Below are 18,931 nucleotides of genomic sequence, written 5' to 3'. Positions count from 1 at the left end.
CAACCGAGTCTTTTATACGTCCCAGAACTTTTGTGCTGGCTATCACAACAAGACAGACACATATTGCCCTTATAAGTATTTGTTACAGAAATGTTCACAAGTTCACTCACCTCCGTGGTACTTGAGACTACCACCGCCCATCCCCCTCACTAGTGTTCTGTATGGGAGAGTTACTACGCCGTTTCTTGTTTACATTTGAAACGAACTTTTTGCGTTTGTGGAAAAGCTTGTTACACGCATGTATGCTGCTAAAGCCCAGTGCATTATGAATAATAGAATGACAAGTATTCACAAAGTAAGCTAGTCTAGTTCCTTACCTGCTGTGCTGTGTTATTGCGCGTAGGAAAATGGAAAACCTTGGGCTGTATTAAAATTTAAGTTTCGGAACTAAAAGAGGTAATAAAACATACTGCTACATAAATTATAGCGGTTTGCTAACTTCCTAAATGTGAACGTTACAGCTATTTTGAATACTTTTTCTTTGGTAAAGTTAACAGGACAAGGACTTGGGGGGGGGGGGGGGGGGATAACTCTCCCCAGGAGGAAACAAAGTACATCTCTTTGCACCAGCTGGTACAAAGGACGGCACTAACTTGGTACGTTCCATACTGACGCGACGCAGTTTGAGGCAGGATGGCGGTTGATTTGACTCCCAGGTATCGGAAGATTAACAATCAGCTGGAGTGTAGCGCCACGTCAAACAACAGCAGTTACAGTAGTAGACAAGGTAGAACGAGTTGGATCTAATAATATAATTTTGTTTGTAACTTGTTTCCGAACAAATAGGAAACAAAGGAATATTAGCATAGTATGATGTTTAGTTTTGGGGTTGTATAAAAAGAGTTAATCAAACAACAGAGTAGGGTTTGTCATTGTCAAAATTGTTGTGGTCGCGCAAATATTATGTTTTCTCATTAGAATGCATTTGCACTGTTTTTGTTCTTGTAGGTTGATACGCAAGGTGCAGTGTATTTTTTTAATAAACTTGCCAGTAATCCTACTAGTTTTGACTGTATTTAGCCAGCTTTGCAAACTTATCTGGTATCCTGTACTTTAACCATTATATCGGAGCTTAGTAAAATATGATTGACTAAACAAGTTGGTGCTTAGTAACCACAAATGCACTTTGTATTTTATAAATAGGGTGGTTGTAGTGTTTAACACTTAATTTACTGCGATCAATAAAGCCAGCTAGAAGTCATCTTATTTTAACATTTTACCTGTTTGCTGTACTAGTTTTGTTGGTTTGACAATCTTACGTACTTGGTAAACAAAGTGGATAATAACTGTTTGGGTGAAGAATCTTAAGGACTTGCACCACTTCTTTAAAATTCTGGATAACTAATGTTTTTCACAAGTATCAGACTTCATAATTTAAACATTGTACCACTGACCTAGGGGCCTTGACTTCTGTCCACTAAAACCTAACATCACAACTGGCTTTCTCCCAAATATGCAAGAGTCTAGACAATTTAGGATTTTTGTTTGGAAATGTTTACATAGATATTTTTATACCCCAAGTAGACTACAGAGAGGTGTGAAAGGGAAGAAAAAGGTACTTGGGGATATATTTTATGAGAGTGCAGTGGGTTGGCGGACCTTAAGGATTCTCTGTGGGATACACTGGGTCAGAGATGCTGGGTGGGTGGATTGGTGTGACGAGGGAGATGATTTTTCTGAGCTGTGATACAGTATCGGAATTGCCTAGATGTAGTAAGGCCTTGCAGTGCCCAATTATGGTGGCTGCCAAAAAAGCAGTTACTAGAAAATGGAAATCAAAATCCAAACCAACTGTATTAGAAATAATGAATATAGTAACGGAGATAAAACAACTAGAATTGAGATCTTTAGAAAAGGGTAGAAGGAAACTGTTTGTATTAGAGCAGTACCACACCATTCGGTTCGTGCAGAAATGGGTGTGACCAAAGTAATTGACATGCCTACTGTCTAGGTTTTATATCACATGGTTGACATGCCATGCAGATTTGCCTGTGATTTCATGAATATTAATTGCTATTATACCATGACCCCCCCCAAAACGTGCACGCTGATTGGCCAGCGTGCCCGTTGTAAATCGAGTTATACTAAGGGAAAAAGGTCCGGTCGCCCGGACTTTTTTCCCTTAGTATAACTCGTTTTTTTAAAACACTGTCTTGCTATGTTAAATGGGTTTAACATAGCGAGACAGCTTTAAAATAAGCAACGGAGATCTCTGTTGCTTATTTTAAAGCTGTCTCGCTATGTTAAACCCATTTAACATAGCGAGACAGTGTTTTAAAAAAAGCAACGGAGAAAGCAAGATCTCCGTTGCTTTTTTTAGTGTTTCGCTATGTTAAATGAGTTTAACATAGCGAGACAGTTTTAAAATAAGCAACGGACATCTCCGTTGCGTCTCGCTATGTTAAACTCATTTAACATAGCGAAACACTAAAAAAAAAGCAACGGAGATCTTGCGTTCTCCGTTGCTTTTGCCCACAGCTCTGGTGTACTGCGCAGGCGCGCAGTACATCAGAACTGCCGCGGATGCCAGACATCTGCGGAAGGGCAGTAAACAGGCATTATACTATGCCATTATTTAAGAAAAGTAATAGTTTCTTTTCTTAAATAATGTCATGGTATAATAGCAATAACCCACTTCTGGGTGTGGGTAATGCTAAATTTACCCACGGTTGGCTTTGTTTGGTCCTGGGCCTCGGGACCAAACCACGCCAACCATGGGTAAATTTAGCATTACCCACACCCAGGCGTGGGTTATTGCTATAATAGTATTTTATCATTTTTGTCAATGTAGTACGATCTCGGAATTGGTATATTAAGTAGCGGGGGTGTGGGGGGCATAGGGGGGCTTTCCCCCCTGCAAAAGCACTTTTGTTTGTTGTTAACCAGATACTTTTTCTGTGTATCCCAAGGCCTTCCTGCATTTTTTCCAGGTCCCTGTTGCACATTACATGGTTCTTAGTTGGGATGCTTTCTGTGCAAAGTTTGCACATCCTGCCAGCCACCATTCATATTGGTTACTCAGACTGTGTATTAACAAATGCTGCTGTAAAATGGAGTTTGCAGATGTATCCAATCCTCTGTTTTTCTTGCAGAACTCCTGTATGACTATTCATGCAGACGAACAAAACATCATCATGTTTATTCAACATGTATTAAAAAAAAAAAAAAAAAAAAAAAAAAAAATCACCATGTGCTGGGTCTTGGGCAGGGTTTGGGCAGCCCTTGCTACTGCGCATCCAGTGGGGTACTGTGCTAATACAAAGTCGGAACAAACTACACAGGAAAAAATCGAATTGTGGGAGCAATGCATACAGGGGAGGAATGAGGTTTAAAAGAAGGTATGATTTTAAATGAGCTATGTAATGTTTGACTAGAAATAATCATAGGAGGTTACTAGGATAATGGCCCTGAGGTCCTTACAAGCCTAGCCAAGAGTTGAGTTTATCCACAAAATGATTGGGTAGAAGTAATGTATAGTGTGTGCAACTGGTAGGGTGTCAGTATGGTTTGTGATGTAAAATGCTTGCAAATAGGATTGTTTTTGTGTGGTTTGATTTCATTTATATAAATGTATGATGGTTTAATAAAGATGTTTCTTGTTTAGAATAAGGGGGCAGGAATTAAGTAATTTATGTAATGTGGTTTAGGTTATATATGATAGCAATATATGTGGAATATAATGTTTGTTAATATTAATTTGTCAATACAGTTTGATAATCAATGTCACAAGTGATAATTCAATAAAGATGTTTTAAAAGAAAATCACAACCAGCTTTAGGCACCCACGATACCTCTGACTGCTGCCTCTCCATCATCCTTGACTATGTGTGTGGGATGAGGGGGGGGGGGGGGTTACAAACTCTGCTGCTAATTGCGAGATAATGAGGAGAGAAAGAAAATCTTTCATTCTCAGATTGTGTGCTTTACTCTAAACAGGATTGTTCAATGACCCTGTTAGGATGAAGCCAGTAATCATTGAATAAGTGAGGTAAGTTGTAGAGACTGGCAGCCCAGAGTGACCAATCTCAGTGCTTACCTGAGATTTTAGGAAGAGCAGATTCTTCCCATTCTTCGGGAATAGGCTTCTGTATGAGGGATTAAGTACTGGAAGGACACCAGATACTATAACTGTCAACTCATTTGCTTAAGAATTTTGGGAAAAGCCAACAATAATGTCAGAACAGAAGATCAAGATCAGGAAAAGTTAATAGAATAACATGTCCAAAAAATACACATTTAATGCAGAACAATAGAAATACGACACTCTGTCTGGCATTAATTGAGACTCTGCAATTATGAATGATTTAATAGCAAATCTTTTTTACGAGGCACAAGGCAAAAATGTGAAGAAATATTAGGGGTATTCTCTGAAGTCAGGGAGAGTCAGGTATGCATTATTCCTGACCACTGCTAAACAGTCACAGATCTGGTGTGGCAGTACTAGTGTTGCAAAATGTATTGCTGTTTGCTGAAATCTGTGTAAAATAGTATTGTGTGTGTGTGTGTGTGTGTGTGTGTGTGTGTGTGTGTGAGTGTTGGAGGGGTGCAGCAGAACGGTAACGAGATAGATATAATTTTTTCATTTTCTGTCTTAAACATTTTTGGCTCTGCCATTATGTTTGTGCATGGGAGTGGGGAGCCTTGCTAAAGTGTATTTAAGAGAAACAAGTTGGCCATCATTTCTTTCAGTTGTCATCACAAATGTAGACCATACACATGTTATAGGTGGCTGTCTTTGAATTTGCAGGAAGGAAAGGTGTGTGAAAGCAACTGCTTATTGCCACAGTGCCATGGTGAGTAGCATTGCCATTTTATAGTGCTTTGCTTTGGCTGACTTCTCAGCTGTTGCTTTTTCTATGTGGAGTTTGCATGCTCCTGTGTGTGTCTTTCTATGTACTCTGGTTTCCTCTAGCACCTCAAAGTAATGCAGTAGGTGAATTGGCATTTCTCCAGTTCACCCCTCCCCCCAAAAAATGTTTTCTTTTTTTCTCTGTACACATACAATAATGCTGGTAGATAACTCTTCTGGGTAACATTAAAAAAATAAGGCATAAAACACATCATGGAACTTTCAGACCTTTAGAGGTTCTAGGGGTCTGGTGGCCCCCATAACCTAGACTGTGTAAATGTATTTTTGCATGAACTTAGTGGTGGCCTCTGCCCTTGCCTGCCATACCCATTCTAAAACTGGCCTAGTCAAAGGTATGCACACAAGGTTGCTGTTGCTTGTGTGTGAGGCTGAGTATGGTGTGATTATTACTATGTTCATTTTCCTCACAATCAAACTTCTTAGGAAGCACAGGAGTTCCTCATAGCTTGTGTTGTGGCTGGGGACATTGTAGTATTTTTTTTTTTCCTCTTCTCACAGATCTCAGAGGTGAGCAAAAAAGGGTATTGCACTGTCTTGGAGCATCAATTGGATTACACTAATGTGATAGTTATTTTTTTCACTTTCCTCACAATTACACATCAGACAAGTATACAGGTGGCTTGCTTTTGGGTGCAGGGCTGAGGAGTGTGGAGGCATGCTATGTATATGTATGATCGCAGTCACTTGTGGCCTTAACCTCTGCTTTCATCCCAATCTTAACACCAGGGGGATGCACAGACAGTGACCGGTGTCTTTTTTTTCTGGGAGGGGATAGGGAAGCAAGGCAGTATTCCCTGGATAGGATTTATTTATACTCGCAAACATTTATCTTGTTTATTGTGAGATGCTATTTTGTTGGCTTTGAACATTAAGCCTTGGACACCATTTGTGTCTTCCATGAAAGAAAAAAAAAAAGACTGAAATCCTTTTTATTACTCATGATTTCTGTTCAGGTCACCACAGGATCAAAAGGTTGTGAAAATGCTCAAAAATCTACCTCTGAGCATCTATAATTTTATGGCCTGGTGGCCCCCAGAACCACAGCTTAATTAACTTATTTCCTACACCGTTATTACTGTACAGTCTTGGCCAGGTGAGATGTGTTGAAAGGATGGAAGGAAAAATAAACTTTAACAATGAATTTCTTTTCTTATTCACAGTTTTTGTTCAAGCGGTCATTTAATGAATTTGTATATTAAAATAAAATGCACTTCAGACCACAGAGAAGGCCATGGCTTCTTAAAAAGCTGAAGGGTAAAGCAAAATGTGAGACAAAGTACAAAAGAGTAATTGGGGAGCCCATAATGGGTAGAGAACAGGGAGTAGCACTGGAGGATGTAGGTAGGGAGGGTGAAACTGTAATGAGGGAGGGGTTCCAAGGAGCCCTTTGCCTAGGTCACAATTTCACCGTAGGCCAACCCTGTACATGGGATTATGTGGCATTACTGCAGCTAAATGCCAGTCACTGTCAGTGTTCCTCTGTGAAATAGGCCAATGTAGTATGATACATAGGCCTGTCAAATTGTAAAGGCACCATATCTACAGTTGTGTGTGTGAATACTACTACTACTAGAATTCTGCTGCATACAAGGTTGCTTAGAAGGGTGTAAGGGGTAATACTTGGAATAAAAGTGTGTGGGGGGCCCCAAAATGGTAAGACCAGGCCTGTTTAGGCAGGACACTTCGTAATTGTTTACTTGTGTTCTGTGAAAAAGTGAAACATTTACTGATATTTGAATACTAAAGTACTCCCAAGTTTTCTCTAATAGCAGCATTAAGTAATTTTGTATTTGATGCACCTTAGTGTCATATGAAGCAAGAAACAAATCTTTCTAAAAGAGTGAACTTTTATTTTAAAAAGTGGTGAAGTCCAGTTCTCCGCACCGGTTATGAGTATGGTTTGTCTTTCAAATTTCTGTAAAAAGTGTCCCACTTTGAAGATTTGAAAATATGTCAATTTTGTTAGTGGAAATGGGGCATGGATTCTAACTGTAAATCATACTGTTTAAAAGTACTTTATTTTTCCTTAAAACAGCCAATGGCCTGTATTAATTAGGGTTGCAACCTGTCAGGAGAGTTTTCTGACTGTGAGGAAATTAGGGTCTCTGTCAGAAAATTTATGAGTATTTTTCAAGTATTTTGAGTGATCCTGAGACTTAAAACATTTCTAAGGTGCATTTCCCAAAAATGTTTGTTTCACTTGAAATTTCTATTTGCATGTAAGTTGTTATTTTTTTTTTTCATAATAGTCTTCTCTTGTGTTTCAACTGGTATCATGGATGACGCAATTTGACTAATCAAAAGAATCTTTTTTTTTTTATGATGTGTTTTAGAGGAAGTACTCAAAACTTTCATTTTTTTTTTTTTTTTTTTTTTTTATAAAAGTGAAAGAATGGGTCTAGTTAAACTTTATTTTAATTAGTTGTGCTTTTTTATCTTTGGTGTAAATAATATTGCAGGTATGACTAAAACTTGGATTGAGGACTTTTTAAAGTACACATTACAGGAAACTGTGTATAACATAGTGAACCACAAGGAGGAGTGGGGGGTTTCTGGATTGAACCACAGCCAGGGATGAATTGGGGGGGGTTTCTGGACTGAACCACAACGAGGAGTGAGTTGGTGGGTTCTGGACCAAACCCCAACCATGGATGTGTTGGGAAGGTTCTGGAGCAAACTGCAACCAGGGTGAGTGGGTGTTCTGGACTGAACTGCAAAAGGAAAACATTTGTGGTTGTAGAATGCCTAAAGAATTGCTTCCAGGGGGCAGGAAAGGCCTGATGAACCACTTCCAATGGTGCAGGGGGTTTGGAATTAGTCATATCTGCAAAAGTAATTAAAAAAAAAATGAAAAAATAGTAAAGAGCCTCTGGCACAACTTGTTTACAAATTTAAAATAAAAAAAAAATATTTTCAGCCTGGCACAAGAATGAAGCCCTGACTGTGACTCTGGTGACCAGTGGCTTAGGGATGTGGCAATTCCACTAGCTGACAATGGCACTTGCAAAAGTTAGCAGAGCTGTCAACCCAGGGCACTTCATCCTTCTGCAGATTTGTGTGTGTGTGTGAGTAGTTTAGGTCCATAAATCAAAAATTCCTCAATCCACCTCTGATGGCCCTTCTTGGCAGGCTCTCGCTGTCTGGTGAAAGAATGAATGTTGCTCGTGTCTCCCTACCATAGATGACAAACAGGTGGGGTTAGTTCATTTTATATGCTTTATTACATGAAAACACCTCTGATAGCCCTTCTTGGCAGGCTCTCGCTGTCTGGTGAAAGAATGAATGTTGCTAGTGTCTCCCTACCATAGATGACAAACAGGTGGGGTTAGTTAATTTTATATGCTTTATTATATGAAAACACATCAGGATGGATTGCAGCAGTAGAAAATATAAATTAACTGATTAACAGACAGACTATACAGACATACATGCTTGTATCTCAATAGCTTAGTACAAAATGGCAGTCAGGCTTGCACGTATTTATACACTTGTGCAAGCCCTTGGAAAACTTCTTAAAGACATGCACACACTGATCTACATGCTCCCTCTTAAAAAGATTGCCTCAAATGAAATGACATTAGAATAAGACATGAAATAATAATATAGACATTAGAAACAAACACAATGTTTAATGTCCAAGTTACCGTGTATCTGTAACATTGTCTGGAAATGTGACCTGATCTAGTAACATAGTAGTTAGAACGGAGTTCAGCAACAGGGACAGTCTTCGGTGAACAGCTCGTATCAGGAACTTCGGGATTCATCACAGAAACAGGGATATTCACTGGAATGTCTTTTAGAACACTGGACAACTCACTCTGAGATATAGAGCCTTTCTCACAGGCTATGTGCTGTGGTATAGGCTTGGACACCAGCATCAAATGTTTCCGATTCCACCTAAACTCTGCTCCTTGTGACTCCACAATGTACAGTCTCGGCTCTGGGCAAATACTTTTCATGACTCCAGTCCAATAACCTTTGGACGTTTGCCTTCTTATCACTTCTAATAATGGATTCAGTGGTTTGCTGGTCTTGTAATAGGTCTTCTGGGATAAACAATTCAACAACTTTGCTTTCACTGATCTGTTGTTCTTGACAATTGGAATCAACAATTTGCTACTAATTGGTAATGTGGTTCTGGTTTGTCTCGACACAAGTCTGAGCAGGAGAATCAAGATGTTTATCATGAGGAATATTTCTGAGATTCAAAAGATTCAGGAAAACATCGCGATCGTCTCATTTCAACTTCTCTAGTAATTGTTTTGCACTTTGAACTGCATGTTTTCTGCCCAACCATTTGACTGTGGATACTTTGGCTACTCGTAATATGAGCAAAGTCCCACTCTTCAGCAAATCTTTTGAACTGTTGGCTTGTAAACCATGTGCTACTAATTGGTAATGTGGTTCTGGTTTGTCTCGACACAAGTCTGAGCAGGTGAACCAAGATTTTTGAATAAAAATCTACTAACACCAAGTAATGTTGATCATTCCATTTGAAAATGTCAGTGATTACTGTCGACCAAGGTAGTTCAGGAATTTAGTTTAGCTGAAGTACTTTCTGTTGATGCGACTTAGTACTATTACATACAGAACAAGATGATAGCACTTTGTCAATATGTTGTGGCACAGAAGGCCAAAATACTAGTCCTCTGACCCTTCTTTTGGTAGAGTCTGCTCCTGTGTGGCTATGATGCAAGATAGTAATGTACTCTTGTTGCAAGGACTTTGGAACAGTAACTTTAGGACCTTTTTGTCAAGCAAAATCTCATGTCTGTAAGGAAAATAAAGTTTCACTTCTTGAGGTAAGCAAGAATGTTTTGATGGCCATCCTTGATTGATAAAGTGGGTGAGCTTCAGCAGAGCTGGATCTATGGCTGTATGACTTCTAAGCTCATCAAGACACGTGGAAGAAATAATTCTCACTTCCTTGACTTCAAAGTCAAGATGCTCATTCTCATGCTGTTCACTGGTATTTCTGGGTGATCTGGATAATGTATCGGCAAGATAAAGAAGTTTACCTTTCTTCTGGACAAGATTAAAATTATACTAATGCAGTTTCAACATCATGTGTTGCAATCTGGCTGGAGCTGTATGCATAGGCTTTCTCAAAATAGCGACTAGAGGTTGGTGGCCTGTTTCGATCTGGATAGATCTACCATAACCATAATCTTGGAACTTCCATCATTCAAACACAATTACCAAGAGTTCTTTATCTGTGCATACTGCTTTTCAGTTTGGGTTACAGTTCTAGACTCAAGCAACAGGTTGACCCTCTTGAAGATTTACTGCACCTAGACCAAATTTAGAAGCATCATAAGAAAGAGTAACTGATTTGTGGAAGTCATAGTATCCAAGAGTTGGTGGACTGGCAATGCTAGTAAGGTCACTTGGATGTTATTGAGGATTGATGCAGAATATGTTGGAGTAAGCAAGCGAGAAGAGGCAGTGTGTGTTTTTTGTAGTGAGAGGAAAGGTTTAGCTTTATATATAAAAAGTGTAGTTTCTGGTATTTTTCACTATATTTTGGAAGTGTCAAATTTTAGATTCTCCTCTACAAAAAATGCCTAGTAATTTGAGTGTCAAATTCAATTTTTGTTTTGCTGAATGAAGTAACTGAGAAGGAGGCTTTATTGTAAGCTGACTGGGAGTAAATATGATTAGTTTGGATTTATTTAGATTTGGGAATAGCTGGGCAGATATCTGCCAGGTTTCTATAGAGAAGAATCCCTGGGTAAGTTCTTTTAGTTTGTTTTATATGCTACAAATAACCATAGAGTCATCTGCATACAGTACTAGGGATGCAGTTTTGCAGGCTTTATGTAGGTCCATTAATGAAGATGTTAAAGAGAATGTGTCCAAAGATCGACCTTTGTGGTGCACCGACTGGGATGGGGAGGAAGGATACTATGCTATTTTGCCACTTGACTGAGCTGAATTTTGGAGGTAGCTACAGAGCCGTAATACAGCATTGGTGTCAAGTTCCAGGTTATTGAGTTTGCATGAGAATGGAGTGAGAGCCTGTGTCCAAGGCCTTAAGTTGTGGAAGAGGGCATAAACTAGGTTTGTGTGATTCCTATTTGTATTTACTGTATCTGTGTAACCTAAGCAGTAGATATACTGTGGTGGGGGGTGGAAACCAGGATGGAGAAGTTATTTTGTGTGAGGTAATGTAAGTGTGGTTACTAGCTACATTTTTCAGGCATTTTTGATAGGGTAGTGAGGATGACAGTTGGCCTGTAGTTTTGAGAGTACAGTTAAATGCCCTGATTTTGTGGAGGGGAAGAATGTGGCTTTTTTCCAGGAGAATAGGGACATATCCTTTGATGGAGCAGTTTTTATTAGAATTGGGATGGGGTGGTCTATTCCTTCTGCAGTTAAGTAAGTAGTGCAGACTGGTTGGAAGGATATGTTATGAAGAAGGATGGTATGTGGTGCTGGTATTGGGGAAATTCTGGAGTAGCGACAAGACTGAATGAAATGGGAGTTGGACACATCAGCGAAGTTGGTAGAGTTAATATTAAGTATAGGAGATGGTTGAGTGGTGTGGCCTGGACTGAGCAACTGGTTTAGGAGGGCCAGAATGTTTTGGAAATTAGTCTTTATGTTGCAGGTCAGTATAGTGTGTGTGTGTGTGTGTGTGTGTGTGTGTGTGTGTGTGTGTGTGTGTGTAAATGTTGTTGTGACTTTTGCTTTTCCCGGTTAGGGGTCGCCACAGCGGAACTCCGGTCCGCTAATGATTGGCAGTTGATTTTTACGTACCGAGTTGCCAGCCCTGATGCACAACCTTCAACGAAGGTACGCCCATTCATGCATGTCTCCACGCAGAAGACGCTCTAACTAAGAGTCGAACCGGACAGCGTCTTACTGTGAGGTGACAACGCTACCGCAGCACCACCACCGCAGATGTGTGTGTCTGTGTAAATATACATAAAAATCAAATTTTTGATTTGGTTTTTTAGTTGTCTGAATATTTGGAGATTCTTTAGTGTTTTATGGGTTAGCCATGTATCCTACACTCTTAAGTCTCGTAAGGTATTTTGCATTTTGAAACAACCAGGGGCCAGGTTTTACCCTAAATTTTTTTTTTTTTTTTTCTGAGTGGAGCAAATTTTGTTTAGGATGTTCAAGAAAGCATAAATAAAAAGAGTTACTACTGCATCATCTAGTGTAAGGTATTTGTATTCGAACTATGTATAACCTCACATTTCAGCAAAGACTCCTTTATGTGCTATTCTGAAATGTGACTACTTTTAATATTGGTGTACAGGGAGATGATCATTTGGATTATCTGAAAGGGTACCTGAGGTAAAGATTTTATGAGCCATAGAGATAAGAATCCAGTCAATTAATGTTCCCTTAGTGATTTTATTATTACAGGTGGAGTGATGATTAGCTGTGAGAGATCATAGAGATTTATTCATTGGTTAGGCAAGTCTGAGAGGAAAGAAAGCCAGTCAGTGTTGAAATCAGCCAGTAGTTTTCTTGAAGGAAATGTTGGATTAGACACAGAAGATGCCTACTGCAACAGAGAGGTTTTTACCAGGTGGAAAATATCTACCTGTGATGGATACTGTTTTGTTGTGGTTAAGTTTGGAAGTAGATATGAACATTTCTGCATTACCAAATTGTGTGGACTGGAGGATTTGGTAATGAAGGGGTAACTGCAGACACTTTTTGTGTAGTATTGTGACTCAGCCTGTCCTGTTTGAGGGTAGAATTTCATTATCTTTTGTTTCTCTTTTTTTCAGCCAGGTTTCAACTAGTACTACTGTGTCTGAAGTTTGTAGGGTAAATCCGGCATGGAACACTGGTATTTTGTTCTTGATGCTTCTAGTGTGCCCCCCCCCCCCCGATACATAAAACATTTCATTTTTCCTGAAATGGAGATGTAAAACAGGAGGTGTGGCAAATGCATGTGAATGTATAGTAGCTTGTAGAGATTTTTAGTGGAGCTGAAGGTAGAATAAACTAGAATAGTGTCCTAGGAGATGTAATCTATATGAGATGCTATTTCAAATGTTTATGGGGAGCTGACTCCACATTCTGGGCTTAAGCAGTTGCAAAGCGGTGAGCCCATAATGTACAGGTTTAGTTTGACATTTTAAAGAGTTGAGCAGTCTTTAGGGAGTTGAGAGGTCAATTTCCTTTCCTTTCCTTGATCCAGTGTATCGCTTACAATGGCTTTAGATTTAGTTGTGATGAAAAAGGATTTTTCTATAGAGCGCAAGGTTCTCTTTGGGGAATACAGGTGAATGATGCTGTCTAGAGATGGATATTTTTCTGGGCTATGGAGTAGTTTTTTCATGTTACCAGCATCTGAGTGTGTTGGAGTGTGTGGCAGTTCTAGACAATTCAGCTGTTACAATGTTGGGTTTTTTAGTGATGCTTGGTACAGTTTTGCTAGTTTGAAGTGTTGCTGAAGTTTGATATGCAGGACTTTTAAGGTTGGTAAGTACAGGTACAGCATATAGAAATTCTGGTATTAAGTAGGCTGGATTTTTTTTTGTTTTGCTTTACATGGTTATCGTAATGTTTTGTGTATTTATTACTCATTATATTTGATAGTTGAACTTCATATGATCTTTCATGGTTGCAACCAATAGCATATAAAACCACTTTGGTTTGTGTGTGGTTGGATGATATTGTGAACATTTTTTTTTTTGGCCACGAGGCTGGATTACTCTTTAACGCTTTTATTTAAATTCATCCAATGTTAACAGTGACATGGGTACATGTACAATTATAGAAATAATAAAAATGTTTACTGTGGTGTATGTTTTCCTGCATTGCACATATGCTTTCTTTTTAACCACTATCCTTTAGGGCCTGTATCCAAAACCAACTTTCCTTAAATTTTCTTTTAACTCTCCTCTATCCCCCCTCTCATCATCATGCCTTTCACATTTTGCTTTATAAACTTTCAAAGCTGGTAGTCCTAAACCACCTTGTTCTGTGGGAAGAACCACCAACCACCTATCCCACTTAACTCTTGCTCTTTTCTCCTCCCAAATTCCTTCATCTTTTATTAATTGTGGTCCACAACTTCTCCACTGGGTGATACACATCCAGTGTATTTTTATATAAAATTAGAGACATGAAACGTATTTTCACTGCTTGCATCTTACCATCCTTAGGCACAATCAAAAGCTTAAATCTTTTCAATTTTTATATTGCATTTTGTTTAGTTTGTTCCTACATATCTTTAGCTGCCATAATAGAATCCTTTTCAAATTCACACACTCAAATACTTTATTTTATGTCCCCATAAATATGGTTATTGCTGAACCAGTTCATGTTGTTGTGTCTTTCAGCTTTTCCCAGTTAGGGGTCGCCACAGTGGAACTCCGGTCCACTAATGATTGGTAGTTGATTTTTACATGCCGAGTTACCAGCCCTGACGCACAACCTTCAGCGAAGGTACACCCATTCACGCATGTCTCCACGCAGAAGACGCTCTAGCTGAGAATCGAACTTGACAACGTCTTACTGTGAGGCGACAACGCTACCGCAGCACCACCGCGGGCTGAACCAGTTCATGTATGGGTACATAAAACAAAGTTTTCAAGTTGTACCTGAGATTTTTGGATGACATCTTTGTGCTATGGGATGGGTCTAAAGAAGAACTGAATAAATTTATGGAGTATTTAAATTCATGTACACATTTTTTTTTCTTTTACACATACACAAAATGAACATAACATTAATTATTTGGATGTTACTGTTTCTAAGACTACTACTGGTTTTAAATCAAATATTTACAGGAAGGCTACTTGGTGCAATAGTTTTTTGCATTTCACTAGCCAGCACCCAAGTGCACAGAAGAAAAGCTTGATTAAGGGCCAAGCAGTTAGGATAGCCCGGATGACCTCTGATTATTGTGATTTAGAACAAGAAATGATTTTCCTGGGCAAATGTTTCATTGAGAGGGAATACCCTGTTGAAATGGTCACTGAAATTTTAATTGAGGTTATGAGTGAATGGGGCATTAAATATAAGGCCCTTTTAGGTCAACCCCTTCAGATTAATAAAGTAGTAATTGATGAGAGAAACAAATATAATACAGCATGTATTATTCAGTATAACTTGTTTTCGGAATCATTTTCACAAATAATTAAAACTAATTGGAATTTAATGAAAATTGATAAAGAGGTACACCAGTTAGTGGGGGTACAACCTGTTTTCACATACAAAGTGGGAACTAACTTCAAAAGGACCTTTGAAAATGGAAAAGGGAATCTTTATTACATAAGGCTACTACTCCCTGTGGAGCATGTAGCGTTTGTGCTTATATATATGGTGAAGCAACTGTTAAGTTAAATAATGGTCTTAACAGTGTGGTAAGATTCATTAAAGGGAATTGTAAGTCCAAAATGCTAGTTTATATGGCTTTATGCACTGGATGCAGTGCATATTATATAGGAAAGACAGAAAGGACATTTAAGGAGCGTATCTACGAACATTTATATGACATCAGGACCCATAAGGAAACAAGTGCTTTGTATAAACATAGTTTATCTTGTTTTGCATTTTTAGGATATAAATTTGGTATAATTGACTCGGTCAACAGGGATTTTTTAAGGGGAGGGGGTGATATAAAAAATGCATTATTGTATAAGGAACTGTTATGGCAACTCGGGTTAAAATCGAATACTTTACCAGGTCTTAATGACTATATTAGTATAAAATCTGTATTGCATAAGAAAGCAGAAAATGTGTAATCTGTTTGAGTTACACTTCATAAGGGACTATACAATGTGAAAAAAGTTAAAAAGGAGTTCAAAAAGGTGTAACAACATGTGGAAATTCATTTATTTATTCAAGTTATTAACATGCCCTATACTTTTTATGATCTATTTAAATAGGAAAGTCAATGTTCAACAGAAATGTCACTTTAAATGTTAATTAGGTGTAATTGTTGTATGTGATACAATGTATAAAAGTTGTTAATAGTACCAGTGCTTTCATCTGATGAAGTCTAGTCATTAGACGAAAGCGCTCATCTGTGGTGTTATTGGAAACATAAAAAGTAATTTTGTACTCAAGGTGGAGTCCAGGACTTTATTTTATTTTGTTTACATAAAACAAAGGCAATACTAGTAAATTATAGTAAATTGACTTTTTTGTTTTATATTCTGAAAAGACTTTGAAACTGTTTTGTTCCACAATGCGAAATGTCTTTTTTTTCCCCAGGCTTATCAAGTACAAAGTAATATCATGTGTTAATAAAGCTAACTTTTCCTGACTTATCATACCAGCTATATCCTATTTTTGATCCCCTTATTTCTTTGCCAGTGGCTGTAAGTGTAAAACAAGTAAAGGGGAGGACACCCCTGCCTGGCTCCACTGTTGAAACACAGTCCCACAAATCCCGCTTACTTTATACACTAACTCCGAGATTGCATAGATGTAGAGAAAACACCACACACACTCTGAATCATTGCTGGCAGACAAACTTTTAAAAAATTCGATACCACACAAGAATGGGCACTAGCATTTATGCTTTAGACTAACTTTCCCTTTTAATTCCGTGCTAAGCTGTAGTTTTATGTGAAATATAATTCAATTAAATTTGCTCTCAAAGAAATTGACTTTTTTTTTTTTTATTTCAATGACTTAGTAGTGCAGGAAAAAAGATAAACGCAGCGTTAGTAATTGAAATTGCTACACCCAGTGATTTATAGTGACTTTGGTACAGATACAGTCATAAAATACCAGTATATGTAGGCAGAAAAGAAAACGATGTGGAAGGAGGATACCCAGACAATTTTAATAGTAAGTAGGAGTAACGGGTCTAATAAAACATAATTTATAGCCTTTATATAATGTAACTCCCTATTGTCATGGTATTAGAAACCATATTTAAGTTTGATGACCAGGGCAGTCCACTGGGCCATAAAGAGCCCGTTTTCAGTGGAGGCCCGGGGAGAAAAGCTCCAAATATTGCAAGTTGCATATTACATGTTGACAAAAGAATAGCAAAGATTTGTACAGAACAATTAAAACATTTACTGAAATATAATACATTATGTAATAAGCTTTTAGTAAGTTAACGTTTAAACAGAAGGCTACTAATCCTTTTGGAGGTTGGGTAAACTGAACATTTGCAGAAGAAGACATTTTTGTCAAATAAGCTCTTTGTAAGTAAACATTAAACAGCTACTAGCCCTTTGCAGGATAGGCGGACCATTTTTGCATGGAGGAAGTACAAGAAAATTGGATTATGGAAAGGATAGTACATTAGATAGCAGAGAGAAAATCAGTCCCTGGTAGGGTGAGACTGTTTGTTTTAGGTTGAGATGAAGCAATATAATTGGTAAATGGTAATGATTTCAGTGCAGGGTAGAAAGAGATGACAAATCAGCACATTTTATGAAAAGTTAGTATGGCTTTCAGTGCAATATAGAATTATTTTTTTTTGTTTGTTTTTGTTGTGGGTTTTGTTTTTTTTTGTGTGCCTTGTTTTAAGTAACTGTGTTAAGTAATTCTGTTTACTACATCACCAAGAATGATAAAATCTGTTTCTAGTAATGATGTAGAAGTGATTCTGTTCTAAAGGTGGGTGTTGCTGAAGCCACCTGGCTCCAGGTTCACATGCAGCCTGTTTTGTCCACATAATTTGATTTGCTGGTATTAACATCATTCACTAATAGAGTGGAAAGGTTTGTATTTTTATTTATTTATTTTACATTTGTTGACCGGGAGAGTCTGACTGGATACATGTCCATTTTCAGGGGAGGCCTGGGGAGAAAAGCTCCATAGATTAAGAACAAACAACTATGAGATTTCTACATAGCAAGCAAGTATTCCTAGGAAAACACATGATTTAACAAGATTCCATAGTTTTAAAGTTACAAAGTACAATATTCATTGATACTATTTTCAGAATATTGCGGTGGTGGTGCTGCGGTAGCGTTGTTGCCTCACAGTTAGACGTTGCCTGTGCGATTCTCAGAGTGTCTTCTGTGTAGCGACATGCGTGAATGGGCATTCCTTCGTTGAAGGTTGTGCGTTAGGCCCGGCAAGCCAGTACTTAAAAATCTACTGCCAATCATTAGCAGACCTGAGTTCCGCTGTGGCGACCCCTAACCGGGAAAAGCCGAAAGACACAAACTATTTTCAGAATATTCATGTATATAACTTCTCATTCATCAGAAGGGTTAGGTTAATCAAGTGTGCTGTGTATTAAGCAGGGTATTTTACAGTACTGAAAAATGGTTTCTAACCCATATCCGAACAAAAATAAAAAAATGGAGCTCTTAACCTTGTGGTTGTTTCAGTGTGGTCCTGGAGAAGAGTTCCAGTTCTGATTGGCAAAGGCTAGGGCTGCAGTCTTTTGTGTGATATCATAGTTTCCCCTTGATAAATATCTGATTTTTCGAAGTGCAAGTGAAGTGTACAAAGCATGGCAACGTTGAATGAGGTGGGCAGTGAAAATTGTGTCAAATACTGATATATAATGAACAGTATTGTTTAGTAAAGGAAACTGTAGTGTGTATTTTGAAGGTAGCCAGACAGTTTTATGTTCTTGGAGCTTTCAGCAGTGTCAAATGCTAAATGATGATTCTGCTGTAAAGGGTGTTTTAGTAATTTTGCTGCTATGAAAAACATTAAATGAGGCAGGGTTCTCTAGAATTAGTGCTATTTGAATAGGTATTGTGTGTTTTATAAACTCTTGGCAGCACAGCATAGCAGGGGCATCTGCGGTACAGCACTGTATGTGATGACTGATATATTGAAGAATTCTAAAAGTATACAAGACCAATTAACAGTAGTGCCAAGCCGAGATAATCACATCATTAGTGTATGTGCATACACAGCCTAGTGTTCTAGTAGTTCAGCTTTTAAAATTTAGTAAATGTGGTATCTTGAGTGCAAGCTACAGTTCCTTTAGTGAAATTCATCGTCACTTTATTTTATTATGCCAGAGTGTTGATGTAACACTGCTTTTGACAGCAGTGCTTCATTTTAGGATTCACTAGTTAGTATAGGTATCTGTCCAGTACCCCTGCCACCCCGCCATCTTAAGTGTGCAGCCTTTTTTATGCCCTTGTTAGACGACTC

At 38.3% G+C, this 18,931-nt stretch overlaps 1 protein-coding gene across 1 annotated transcript in view; it reads left to right on the top strand.

The window, feature by feature from the left end:
- Nucleotides 1-558: 558 nt before the first annotated feature.
- The window catches only part of DEPDC4 (DEP domain containing 4), a 362,627-nt gene continuing 344,254 nt past the window's right edge, over nucleotides 559-18,931 (top strand). Inside the window, exon 1 of the mRNA XM_044087899.1 lies at nucleotides 559-727. Coding sequence (XP_043943834.1) covers nucleotides 634-727 — 94 coding nt within the window. The 5' untranslated portion in view covers nucleotides 559-633. The remainder of the gene's footprint in view (nucleotides 728-18,931) is intronic.

Source organism: Protopterus annectens, chromosome 11.part0 (genome assembly GCF_019279795.1).
Source record: "Protopterus annectens isolate FY-2018-M chromosome 11.part0, PAN1.0, whole genome shotgun sequence".
NCBI lineage: Eukaryota > Metazoa > Chordata > Ceratodontiformes > Protopteridae > Protopterus > Protopterus annectens.
Note: the sequence above shows the minus strand (reverse complement) of the source record. Positions and strands in the feature narration are given on the sequence as shown.